Here is a 14,444-nt window from a genome sequence, read left to right as displayed (position 1 = left end):
GCAAAATGGCACTTTAGATACTTAATAAAGGAGGGAAAAGACAAGGTTATAAGAATAGACAGCCCAAATACATTCATAGGCAGGCCAAAGGGTTTCAGTTAAATACAACCAGCAATTCTTCTCAAGAGGCCTGGGTCAAAGTCAATGGTTCAGGTTCTTTTGTACAGGATAGCACAGTTCTGGTATATAACAGTTAAGTATTTGTCACTGAGATTAGAAGAATTTGGCTAGGCGAACATTTTGACAAATTTTTAGGGAAGGACAAGCCTTCGTAGTTGAGGAAAGTTTCACGCACTTTCTTGATGGCCGAAAAGATTTCCGGACCGCGTTTGCACAGTACCTTGTAAATGAAGAAAGCTGTAGCTGAGGCAGTTGTTCCTGGCAGATCCTGCAGACCTCGCTGTTCCTGAGTTTCAGTCATAGGGACAAGAAGGAGGACGTTGTGAGGTTCCTGCACTGCCCAGGGAAGAGGCCAAAAGCTGTAGCAAGACGTCGGTTTAAGGTGTGAGTGCCGTAAAGTCCACAAGCTGGTTTCCTTCCCTCTGGCTATCCGGTTTTCAACAGCACTCTGATGAAAATTCGACAAGATGGTGATGGTGTCCAGGTGGCTTGTGAGTTGGTTGTTCCCACCAAACTGAAGTGAAGAAGTTAACCTTGAAGGGCTTCTCTGTCGATGGAGTTGCAGGCAATTCGGACCTGCAGCAGAGCTTCACCAGTCGTCCAGCAGTTGCAGCCGTCCTCTTCATTCTTCTCCTCTTCTGTTCTTTCACTACAGTGGTCGACTCTGCTTTCCAAGTCCCAGAGACCTGCTTTTAAACAGTTTTCCCCCATTCATTCCAGCCTGGCTGTCACTCACACAACAGGGTGGCTGTCTTTGCCGGACAGCCAGCCGGCCAATCACGCCAGAGTGCATTCAGTTCTCCTAGGAGACTAAGCACAGGGAGTTTCTGGCACCTCGCTCACATCCTCACATCCTGTCCACCTCAGACACCTTGGCACCAGAGGAGGGTTTCAGCAGCCTGTCAAAGGCCAACAAAGGGACCAAACCTGGTTTGGCACGCAGAGACAAATACAAGAAGGACCTTTCCTAAAAGAAATGGTGAAAAAAGATGACCGCAGTCTGTTTTTACAGATAGGTCTGGGACGCCATATTGAAAAACATGACTGACCTGATTTTTAGCTACCATTGTTAGCGGTCGGGAAAAATCATGCTAGTTTGATCTAAATCACTGCCACCAGCCATTTAAAGTAGGAAAGGGTAACATTTGCTGTCACATGAGTGTTTTAACTCAGGGGAAGCTAAGCAACCCTCCAGCACTCTATAGGAAGATAGTGTGTGCTGGGTCACTAAATTTAAAGAGACTAGTAAAGTAAATTTAACTTCACATGCTCTGGGAGAGTAGTCAGTCCCAGAGAAGGTATTTAAACCTTGGGAAGCCTGAAAGACAACCCTGCGCCACTGCACTAAAGGTGCTGTGTGATGCACAGAAAAAGATGATGCCTTGGAGTTGTTTTAAAACTCCATAACCAAAGAACACAAAAGTAAAGCACATCGTAAATGAAAAATTCAAAGCCCCAAAATATAGCAAAAGAGCTGGAGGGCTCTAAGGTAGAGGGAATTTAGCACTTATGTGAGAAATCTCCCTAGCATGGGGTAGGGTGGGTGGTGGTAGAGAGAGTGAGGCAGTGGGGGTGGGGTAGAGAGGGTTGGTTTGGTGGGCGAATTGACTTGAGCACACTGCAGGCTCTGTTGCTTTCTTTCTCTCCTTCTCTGGAAATGTGGCACCAGCCAGTGCCTGGGCTATATCCACCAGCTGACTAGCAACATGTCCTCTCTGTTTCTGGAAATCACAACGATGTACCCCAGCAGGCTACTCCTACTGTCCTCTCTCTTGATTGATACTGTTTTTGGCCAGGGTGTGGACCATAGCCCCTAGCAGATTTACATCAGTTCTCTTCCCTTGTTGACCTCTTCCTTTCAGGCACTGAATACTAGCACCCTGTAAGCTCTGTCGCCTTGCTTGCAACTCTGCTCTTTCATCCGCTGCTTTTCCTCTCCAGACCACCGTCCAACTCCATCACTCTCTGGCTTTCTTTTCGATTTTTTATAATCTGCATCCTGCCTTAAGAGGCCAAATAATGGATAGGATTGTCTGGATCCCCTTTCTTACAGTCTCCTGGACTTGCCTGTGTACCTTTTGCTTGCATCTTGCCAATGTGCGTTCTCTATCCTTCTTACCCCTCTCATTTGTTTCAGGTTTTCCTCCTCCCTGTTTTTCCTGGTTATCTTCATTTGGTCTGTGCCATTTCCCAAGGGCTTAAACAGGGTCACCATCATCTTGTGGTCAGGTAGAACTTTCATGCTACTGTGCATATCAAGAGCTCAATCTTCTTCCATGTCGATTTGTATACATGGCTGTTGTGCTCCCTGGATCCTGTAACTCTGGTAAGCAATTTTTCTTCCAGGTGAGTGGACTTGTGAACTGTTCATTTGTGCTGGGGGTGAGTTGATGTTCTCTCATTTTCCTTGCTTTTCTTGGGTGGAGGGCCTCACTTAGAAATACAAGGTGAAAACCCCCAAAACGCAACCTACACCGTATTCCTCACATTTCACAAAATATCCAATGTTCACATTTAATAATTCTCTGCAATACGCTGCTGTCATAAGGGAGGCTCTGTTTGATCCCGGAATCCACCCTAATCATACCCCTCCTCAAGAAACCAGATACTGACCCAGCCATCCTTAAATGTAAAGGCTAACCTCTACTCTACCATTCAAGGCCACAATCATTCAGTGCACGGCCAACTATCAACTGCAAAACTACACTGAGGTCAAAAATTCCTGTCTTGATAAACAATCTGGGTTGCTTCCCAGAAGACACACTGAATTGACCTTGTTAGACACCAGATACAGACTGAAAAGCTGGACAATTTTGGGAGTTGCGACTGATTGTTGTCATAGCATTATAATAATGCAATTTCTTTTCAAATTCCTACAGGGTAATTGGCTCGATGGAGAAGGAAAACCAAAGTGACGTGACACATTTCATTCTCCTGGGATTATCGGATAATCCTGAGCAGAGCAATCTTCTCTCTGCGCTCTTTCTTGTCATGTACCTTGTAGCCTTCGCTGGAAATCTGGCTATCATTCTAGTCATCATCATCAGTCCCCAGCTGCACACCCCCATGTGTTTCTTTCTCTGCAACCTGTCAATTGCAGACATCTGCCTAACAACAATCACTGTCCCCAAATTGCTGTTTAACCTCATTTCAGGCAAGAAATCAATTTCCTTCCACGGTTGTTTCATTCAAATGTTTTTCTTCCACTCTGTTGGGAATATGGACAGCTTCCTCCTCGCATTGATGCCACTGGACCGCTATGTTGCAATCTGCAATCCCATGCACTACACAACCGTCATGAGCTGGAGGCGCTGTACCCTTCTGTTGGCTGGATCCTGGGTGATTGTGTCCTTGCATGGCGTGCTATTTACAGTGATGACGGCTGGCTTATCCTTCTGCCGCTCCAACATAATCCATCATTTCTTCTGCGATGTCCCCCCCATGCTGAAGCTTTCCTGCTCCAGCACCTATGCTAACGAGATGGTCATCTTTATCGAGGGCTCTTTCATCGTCATGGGGCCAATGATATTAATACTGATATCCTACATCCGAATCATCACAGACATCATGAAGATCCGGTCATCGCAGGGCCGGGGCAAGGCATTCTCCACCTGCACGTCACACCTCACTGCTGTCACCTTGTTCTATAGCTCAGTTATCTTCATGTACTTCAGGCCATCATCGAGTTACTCCTTAGAATATGACAGAACAATCAGCGTGATTTACAGCGTGGTGACCCCAATGCTTAACCCCTTCATCTACAGCCTGAGGAACAAGGAGGTGAAGGGGTGCCTTAGAAGGGTTTGCAGTAGAATGTGCTAGCTAGTTCATGCAGCTTTGGTATTTGTGTCTGTACGCTTCAGAGGGCAACCATCAAATGTTAGTAAGAGATGAGAGAGAATGTATGAAGCATTACCACTTGCATAACTGCCGTATATATTGGCGTATGTTTCATACATCGGGTTAAGCTGATGTCCTCATGTGTGGTTTCGGCATGACATTCTATGATGTGACAGTTTAGTTGGCAGACATGCTTAGTATTGCTGAATGGAGTGTGGGTACGTTTTCCCCTTGGAATGTAAATGTACAGAAATCTATGGTATGTGGAGAGACATTTGATGGGAATGGGTTAATGTAACTGAACAGAGAAGGAGATGTCATCGTTTATTTCCATCATACCATGGGGGTGGGGGCAAGAGACAATGGTAAGTAGCAGATATGTAAGTGATAGTGAAAGACTGAGCATCCATGTGCTGAAATATGGGAGGAAACACTGATAAGACACTGGGCCTCATTACACGGATGGCGGTAAGGGTTTACCGGTACCGGTATTTTACCGGTACTGGTAAATCCTTACCGCCTTACTACGAGGTCCCTTTGCGGGTTGGGGAATTTAACGCCTGCTTTTTGCAGGTGTTAAAAACCAACCCGCAAAGGGACCAGCGAGCTAATTACGGTACCGCATTTTGCGGTACCGTAATTAGCGCCTTCCCCATTCCCATAGAGCCCTATGGGGCAAAAATGGGAATGGGGAAGGGCAATGGTGGAAGGGGGAATTACTGCCCCGCCAACCTTGGAATAGGGCGGTAATTCCCCTTTCCACCAAGGTGGTGCCGGTATTTTACCGGCATGAACCATGGCGCTAATAGCGCCATGGTTCACCGCCATCCGTGTAATGAGGCCCACTGTCTTTGGCTTTCGGGGTGTCCATTGAATTCACTTGACTGCATGGAAAAGACAATCAAATCACTTATGAGTGATGATTTGTAGTTCCCAGTGGTCAGTTGGACTGAGCGAGCCCAGGTAAGGTTGGAAGTAGTGCCTGTAGCCTTTGCCAATAGCGCAGACTTTCGAATGCATTAACTTCAGTAAAACCTCTCAGGCACAGAACTGAGAGCTGTGGTGAAGAGCAGAGTTACTCTACAGTGATTGGTGGAGGCAATCATTATTGAACTCTATGAGGACATGAACACATGAGATCCTGCCTACAAAAGTGATAATATACATTGAAAAACTTTTCTGGGACGTTTGATGCACAGAACATATTCCTCCGATGCCCACTAATGAGTGGACACTGCACATGCATTCAGTCAGCAACTATATATCACTGCTGGAGTACCTCTAAAGTATCTGTACTGCATTCGTATGTTTTAAAAGAAGCTATCCAGAAAATAATACAGCATTGAATCCTAATTCTGGACTCATTCGCTGGGTCTGTGGAGAGCCACCCATCAGTGCAGGGGGTTTACATTAAAACCCCAATTCATCGTTCATCAGCTTGTTGAGATGTGTTCAGTGAAGTACAAGTGACTCTTGAAGACAGATGTCTCTATCCTTCCCTCAATTCCTGTATACATATGTTTGCTTTGATCCTGTAAAAGCACAGTTTCTCTCAGAGGATTTGTGGTATGGGCCATTACTGCTGAGTGACTCGGAAGGACCGGAGAGCAGGTATGGAACGCTGAAGTGTAGAGCTTCTTCTGAAAATGTTCTCATGTGCACATTTTAGGTTGCATGCATATTTGGAATCCGTAAAGTTACCATTTTAAAATATTGGTGCTGGTGTATCTTTGGACTGTGAAGAACAAGACACGGGGTCCACAACCTTGTGGAACACTCCTGTCCCCTGCACACCTAATTTGATTGTTATCCAATCAATATTTACGACTAACTAGGTAATCTGTTATGGTTAACAATATTTTCTTTAAAGAAATGATTTCGGTCAACAATTATTACATTGACAATCTTTATTCTTTATAGAATTTTTTGTGTGAAAACAATACAATATGCAGATTAAGAAGGGGGGCCCTGGGAGTCCCTCTGCCAGACATTAGTCCTGGGTACGAGAGACTTACCCAGAGTCTTTAGCTCACTATCTTTCACAAAGAAGAAATATCCCAGACATATCAGTCTTTGTCCTGCTCTGGGGCAGTCCAGCACCGAAATGCTAGGCAATTCTCCTCTGAACAAGAACAATGGATGCTGTTGGTACTCTTGTTCAGTGGAGAATTGCTTAGCATTAAAGACTCTGGGTAAGTCTCTCGTAACCAGGACTAATGTCTGGCAGAGGGACTCCCAGGACCCCCTTGTTAATTTGCAAAACAATACAATATACACAATTATTTATTCAACAGTAATCATCAATTCAACAGGAGAATGATCAAGATTCTGAATTCAGCAATCCAACAATCATATGCTCTACACGTTTCGGGAAATGTGTTTCCCTTCCTCAGGAGCTATTGTTTGCGTTGTTCGTTCCTCAAACAGACTACCTAGTTAGACGTAAATATTGATTGGATAACAATCAAATTAGATGTACAGCAGACAGAAGTTTTGACAATGTTGTGGACACCTTTCTTGTTCTTCTAATTGGTAATACAACTCAGTGTCAGGTTTGTTTTTCTCCCCCGCACCCTAAATCAAGCTGGAAGATAACACTACTTCTTAATAAATCTTTAGGTGTGCACTTAGACAATAGGAATTAGCATTGTATCTTTGGACTGTGCACAACAGAAATATACATGTTTCCACCATATGGATTTCAATGATTAAGTTACTTGCTCCCTGAACCAGGGATCAGCTCAGGTTTAACAACTGATACCACTTGTTAGTCACAGAGCATATTGAGAAAGTGAATCTGTTTATTTCACAGAAGGAGCCTTCACATTGTTTGTACACAATCACGGAGGAGTAAACCTTCACAGAAGACGCTCTATTACGTCCGGGTATGCGTGGACATTGTCAGCTTGGTCGATGATAGGCTTGATCTAACAATGAAGCCTTCAGAATGCTCCTCACAAACCAGCTCAGAAATAAAGGTGTGCAGTGACGTGTGGGACCTCTGAGGAAACAAACAAAGCCACTATTGTTTCTTAAAGAAGACATTTCTCCCAACATTGGAAAACATGAGATTTCATGAAGGTGACATTGAGTTATCCAAGTGGGCATGGTTCCTGCGCCATTATCTGCAGCACTATTCCTCAAGTCATGATCTGGGACACAGCTTAAGACTGAGTTTCATGGTGCAGTAGGTCAGGCAAACGCCACGCGCAATCTGCAGACACACGTATTGCTCATCTATTCTGTGGAGCGAGTCAAAGGGAAGCCATGTGGGGGATCTTCCTGGTTGATATCCCCTCAATGTGTATTACTTTTTAACCCACATTAATTCGGAAATTCTCACAGCTTTATAGGATTTTTTAAATGACACGAAGTTCCCCGACCAGGACCAGGAATGAGCACACAAAAAATACAAAAAAATTAAGAACAGAAACATCCAATCATACAATATATGTCTAGTATTGTCATGTCTTTTGAATTTCTAAACGTTTAAGTGGAGTACATAAACAAGAGTCTTCAAATATTTCCAAAAGTTCCTCAGTGAGAGATTCAGGCAAAGTGATACTTGAAAAGAGCTGTAGGGGAAAGTTTCTCCTTTTTAACTTTTGGTATTTTAAATCTGAAACCAGCATTACTTCCCATTAAGCATACTCATCCTTACTCCTGCCGTTTCCCAAACACGTATCAAGGATTCAAGCTTTATAAATGAAACAACCTCCCTGAAGAAATGGCACGCCCATAGACTGGACTAATGAAGGGACACTAACATTAGGGAAATATAATCGCATATTCTTTTTCTGAATTATAATGTAGGTTCCGCATGGAAAAAGCTGTCTACTTTGGCAAAAGAAATGACTGCGGTAAACCCATAAGCAAGGTATTTCCACCACCTAATTGAGAAATTACTGGCCCTAGAATCACTGAACTGAACTGAAATGAAGACAGATCGAGTTTAATTTATCAATTATGGTAACATATGTGTCTTTTCTCCATATAGGCCTCACAATCAAGAATGAGATCAATTTAAAAAACAGATTTTTTTTCCTTTCAGGGAAATGGTGCTAAACCATATTGGGACCTATGTCTCTCATATTCTCAGATGTTAAGGGTCTGCGTCTAATAGTGTATGATTGTTTGTGGATTTAGCAAAAGGCCCATAGAGGCCATGCTGGGCACAACCCAGGTGAGCCATGTGTCCAAGCAACAGAAACCCCCACAGGAAACACATTTTGTCAGAATTTGATATCTGCTGATGAATAGTGATCCGGCATACCACTTATAAAGACCAGAGGTTCAATGTATCGATTAACCCTCTTCTGTTAAAATGGGAGACACTTCTGCAATGGGCTCACATTGTGTAGTTTGGTGTATATCCAAGTATCCCTACAACGTAATCCTTCTAGGGCCTTGTCCCGTGCATGGTAGTAAACTGTAGGGTATTTTGTGGAGATTTGGGGCCTGACGGTATTTTATTACCGCCGAAAAATAACTTAGCAATAATCACTCCTTGTATTCAGATTGGGCCATGTGCAACAATAATACAGTGGACATGCATTATTTCAGCACCCAGACATGCATATTTGGTATGCGTGGTTGGTATGCTTGGTTGGTGGTATTTTCGTGAGCATAATTCCCTTGTTTTATCTGTGGCCCCAATGTCCAGAATCCCTTATCTTTGCTTAGATTTTTCGTGTAATCACTAGAGAGACCTCGGACCTACATTTCAGGAATACCACATTTTCAGTGTTAGTGTTAGTGTGCCACCATGGGCGATCTCACTGACTTATTTACGACAGAGAGCAATATGTGGTAATTTTGTGGTAATTTCCACTACCTTATATACGGTAGGGAACTATGTTCAGAGAGTCCCTCTTCCCGTTGGCTCATGTACCTCCAATGAGCTATGCTACAAACAATCACTCTCAACTGTCCATACTGAATATGATCATGCACACATCTGTCTTAAAATGACAATTGCATTGTTTAAAAATCTCCCCTCATCATCAGCACTGTATTGGTAAATATAAAATACACCACCCGTCTGCTTTCAAATATTTTTCTGTATTATAAAAGTTGCATTTAAACACGATCTCACTCTTTACAGAAATAAATAAAATAGCACAGTAACAGCATTGTCTGTGATACACTGAAAACAGAGTGGCGGAGAACAGAACACAATTTGCAACATTAACATGTGATTAAGGCACCGGAATCTCCTTTCCTACTCTGACTGAATATTCTTGTACACACTCAGCTCCCACACTTATGTAATTACCTTATATGTTCAGCCAAGTTTTCTTCAGCTGTTCTCTTTCTGAATGTGGCTCCCTTGAAGATTAACCCCAGTGAAAAGGAGCGCCTTTCCTTCTCAAACCGGGGTCATTGCCTGGAATTCTCAGCTTTTTCAGCAGAAATGCTCCAACCAGGAAAAAATAGGTCCTTCTCCCAGCTCTCCAAATCTCCACTATCCTCCTTCCTCCTCAAACTCCCCCCAGCAAAACCCTGATCACTCCCTCTAGCATGATACTTGCTATGACGCTGCTCCAATCAGAATCAATCATGCCATCTCCTCCTTCTCTACACAATGGCTCATTTTTATAGTAATACTTTGTAACCAACTGATTTCCTGTTCTTTCAAGCTCTTTTGCTTCCTGTAATTATGTGGACAGGGCAGCAGAGAAAATAAAAAAAAAATGGATGTGCGTTTAAAAGTTCACTTTCAGAATAGGCCTAATTCTGCAGTGGAGACACATTTTTATTAGTGGATTATATTAACTTCAGTTTCATTAGTCAGGTTAGTTATGAGTAATGTTAGTTATTAATTTCCAAATGTGTCTCTCGCACCATAGGCATTTCAGGTGAAAAATAGTGTGCATTTTTGAATGTGCACGTGTGCTTTTAACTGTAAAAATATATTTGCATCTTATATGTTAAAATCGTTTTTGACTGAATAGCCTGTCTTTCCTTGTTAATCTGGTAACACATATAGCAATGCACCATAGGCATTTGGTGCTGCATCAAAAAAAAAATTGCTACCTGTGCAGTAGTGCTGTACTCTGTGCTGGTTGCTGCCTGTGCAGTAGTGCTGTACTCTGTGCTGTAACACGCCAAATATCCTTACATACCCTCCTTTTGTTTTTAGAACTTGGCTACAATCCAAGCCAATTCCTAAAAACAACTTGTTCTTTCTTTTTTCTTTTAAAATGCATGTGTATTGGGATATCTTTCTCTTCCTGACGTAGCTAGTAAAATCAGTAACATTTTCATTTTTACTGATAGCACAATCAACCATCCACCCATGATTAGCACCAGGATAGCCAAACCCACTATTGAGCGTTCCCCCCAGGTTCCCCAATTAAATCTTTCCACTTCTATTATGCCCAGATTACTAATTGTAATATTGTTTTTTCTCAAATTCATTTTTATAACATGTCTTTCTTTGTGATTCAATAAATATTCCACATCCGGATCTATTGGAAAAGTATCCCTTTGAAAAAAATCGATATTTTCCACTTGGCTTTCCCAAACATCATTTGTTACATGAAACAATGTTAATCCCCCAATTGACACAATTGCATCCTTTGGAACCTGTAAATAAAAACATTATATTTCACCTGTTTAACCTGTTTAACCACGTATGTTCCATGGTTTAAATGTACTACCGTCATGTTCTTTAAGCAGGTGCTGACCAACCATTTACCTCTGACCATCTTAGCCTGTGCCATTTCTTCACTCCCCATATTACTAATAATCACTTCACATCCCTCTGATATACTTGGGTCAGATTTCAAACCACAAATAGCATCTGTGGCATCAGGAACAAACGGTTTACCTGGACACATATAATTTTGTTCTTTAAATGTTACATATGTTTCCAGGTTTGGTATTAAATAAACTTCAGGTTCCCATGACTGAAATGCCACCACTTCTGGAGTCTTAATCTTAATGAATTTGTCCTCTTGCCAAAATCCCACGTTGTGTACCCACTTCGTTTGATAAATATGTTCAGGGGCTACATATGGGATGCATAGCAAAAATCCGATCTCTAGTCTTTCCAAGTCCACATATAACGGCATTGCATTCCCCATTTCGAATGCAATTTTTACCTGTATTATGTCAATTTCCCTCCTGGTCAATCTTTCTATCATTTGACGAATGATATCCTGCGAAACAAAATACAATGGAACATGTCCTTGAATCAATTGTGAAACTGCAGTTTGAACTTCTCTCATATAATTTGTTAATAGTCTATCAACAGGACTCATTATGTTCAATATTTCATTTAAAGTTCTGTCATGCTTAAGTATTATTTTAGTCGCCCGTTGCATTACATCCGCTTGTTCATTTAGAATGATTGCAGTTTCATTTATGAATCTTACTTGTTCATCCAGTCCCCCTCTAATTCCATCTAATGTTTTTTGTATTATTTCTAGGTCAATACTCAGTTGTTGTGCTTTAGTACTCAGTGTTCCTACCGAAATAGAATTGGCTGTTGATATTGTGGTACCTATTATTGCTCCAACTATAGACATTACCATTGATATCGCGAGCATCACCGCACCTCTCTTTCCTCTCTTCTTCTTAATGTCTGCTGAATTCACGAATGTTTTTTCCAATTGCATTAATATATCTCTTATTGACTGCTTAGTGTCCTCTTTTCTTATTTCCAGCCACTCCTTTGTCTGTTCAATCTTAATTCCGGTATTGTTCAAGTGTTTTTCAATCAAAATCTCAGGATTTAATGGTATGTATATATTTTGGAAAATCATCCTTCTATCACTCATGATGAATCCTGGTGCCTCTTCCACCGCAATACCAGATGCTGGTCCAGGTTCAATGACAACCTGTGCTTCTGAATTCTTGAAGGTCCCTCCGAATATCATCATCATTAACCATATCATCGGTATCATCTTCAATGCTGATCGCTTTGCAGCCTTGGTCTTCACCCCTCTTTGGGGCTTTCTCGGAATCCGTCCACATGGGCTCCAGGACTCCATCGTCTCCCGTGGGCTCTGATCCCGGAACCTCCGACCAAATAATGTTAATTTTCTAAATCTAAATAGAAAATAAACAAATTAAGTACATAGCACAATATTAACTTCACCCTTTTGCCAAAAATAAAACATGCTAGGTAAAAATATTTCATTTTTTTTTTCTATTATTTATTTATTTTTTTTTTAATTAAACACAAGTTAACAAAAAAAACAAGCAGATATAAAACAGTATTCAATATTTAACACATTTTCTCTCTGCACACCAACCATGAGCTTCCGTTATATGTGCATTTATTTATTTATTTATTTATTTATTTATTTTATATTATACATTTTTACATATACTACAGTGTTTATGTGCCATCATAACAATCAACTTTTTAACTCCTTTGTCACTGCCTCCTGATTGCACCCATTTATTTTCTCTTTTTGTGTTCAAGGGACTTTATCTGTTTCTACATGCTCAAGCTGCCTGATCTCATGTCTGGGATGGTATGGTTTGATTTGATTTACATGGACAAACTGTTCTATTGCTGTTCCACCTTCATTTTTCAAAATTTTATAAACTACAGGAGAGACCTTATCTATAATTCGAAATGGCCCCTGCCAGGCTGCTAGAAATTTAGAATTTTTCTGTTTACTTTTTCCAGAATGAAACTTGTACACCTGATCCCCTACACTGTATTCCTTTACTGATGTCTTTTTATCATAATAAGATTTTGCACTGTCAGCAGCTCTTTCCAGAGTTCTCTGCACAAAAGCAAATGCATGTTGCAAATGCCTCCTCAGTTCATCAATATATTCATGAACTGTGGATGCACTCACAAGGGTTTGCTCATGTGTTCTGTATAGTAGGTGTTGTGGTAACACCATTTTCCTACCTGTTACGACCTCATGGGGGCTAACACCTGTTGCTTTGGCAGGAGTCGACCTGATTGCCATCAAAACCAACGGTAAACGTAAATCCCAGCTGGAACCTGCTTCTGCCACAAATTTCTTTAAAATATCCACAACAGACCTATTGCTTCTTTCAACTGTACCTGAAGACGCCGCCCGATATGCGATATGTAGTTTCCTTTTCACACCTAATATTTGCCATACCTTACTCATTAGAGTACTTGAAATGACTTCCTCTGTCTGACTCAATTCTTTGTGGCAACCCAAACCTTGAGAACACATGGTTCACCAGCAATGTGGCTGCTGTTTGCGCACTACAATCTGGTGCAGGAATGCATTCAATCCACTTCGACATCAAACATGCCACACTCAAAATATAACGGTGTCCCCTGCTCGACCTTTTTAAAGGACCTACTTAGTCTATTTGCAAATCTGACCATGGGAGAGTTAGGCCTCTTTTCATCAATGGTGCTCTATGCATTGGTGAAGCAGGTTTAAATTGGGCGCATACTAGACATCCTCTAGTATATAATTCCACATCTTGGGACATATGTGGCCAGTAAGCATAATCTTTTAGTATTTCTAATGTTTTTTGTGAACCTCTATGTCCTGCAGTTATGGCATCATGTGCATGGTGTAGCATTAGTCCTCTGAATGAAAGGATTACTACCCACTGTATTTGTCCTGTTATGGACTCTCTAATCATGAGTCCATCCTGTAATCTAATTCGTGTTTTGTTCTTTAATAGCACCCTCAACTCTTCTTTTCCCATACAATCATTTTCTGTTAAAGGATTTTGTTCGGGGTCTATCAAATGATTATAATAGATTCCCAAAATTTGATCATTCTTTTGTGCCTCAATCAAATCTTGGTCTGGCGTGTCATGACTCCACTGCACCACCGGTTGATCTACCTCCTTTGGTGCTTTAGAACGTGTGACTGCATCAATTTGTATTTCACCCATTAATTAATCAATAGGTAGCAATTCTCCCATCACAGCCCCAATCTTAGCCAGGTAGTCTGCCTTATCATTTCCCTCCTTATCCTCTCCTGGTGTTTTTAAATGCCCACAAATTTTTCTCCAGTATATTGTTAACTTATTCTCTGACACCAATTTGTCTATGGCTTGTATCATTTTTCCATGCTTAAGTGGCTTTTTGTTATATGTAACCATGCCTCTTGCTTTCCAACCAGGCAAATACTCCACAAAGCTATTCCGTGCATAGTCAGAATCAGTCACCAGGACAATTTCACTGAACTTTTTATCAACTGCAGTAGCAATTGCTTTATAAATGGCTGCCAATTCCGTCACCTGACTGCTCCTATCTCCAATCCTCATCCCTATACTGGGGACACCTTCACATTTCAACCAGACATTTCCTATTCCTGCCACTAACTATTTATTACTGTCATTTTCAATGTGAAAAGCACAACCATCCACATATACAGTTGGCAAATCATTGCATGTTTTTTCATCAAAAGCTTTGTGTGGTGATTGTTCAAATTCCTGCAAACTAGTTTCTACTTCCATTTCATTTGGTATTTGTTCAGCTGCACAGTCATGTAAGTCAGCTAACCCTTGAGCAATTGGGT

The 14,444-nt window shown here is 41.4% G+C and overlaps 1 protein-coding gene across 1 annotated transcript; it reads left to right on the top strand.

Annotated features, from left to right (window-relative positions):
- The first annotated feature begins 3,012 nt into the window (after positions 1 to 3,012).
- On the top strand, positions 3,013 to 3,942 carry LOC138568737 (olfactory receptor 1f45-like). The gene has a single exon (XM_069646520.1). The coding sequence runs from the start codon at positions 3,013 to 3,015 to the stop codon at positions 3,940 to 3,942; it is 930 nt and encodes a 309-aa protein (XP_069502621.1).
- Positions 3,943 to 14,444: the final 10,502 nt, after the last annotated feature.

The sequence above is a fragment of the Ambystoma mexicanum genome, chromosome 2q (genome assembly GCF_040938575.1).
Source record: "Ambystoma mexicanum isolate Mex_15411 chromosome 2q, UKY_AmexF1_1, whole genome shotgun sequence".
Classification (NCBI taxonomy): Eukaryota; Metazoa; Chordata; class Amphibia; order Caudata; family Ambystomatidae; genus Ambystoma; species Ambystoma mexicanum.
The sequence above is the reverse complement of the archived record's forward strand: the minus strand, read 5'-3'. Positions and strand labels throughout refer to the sequence as shown.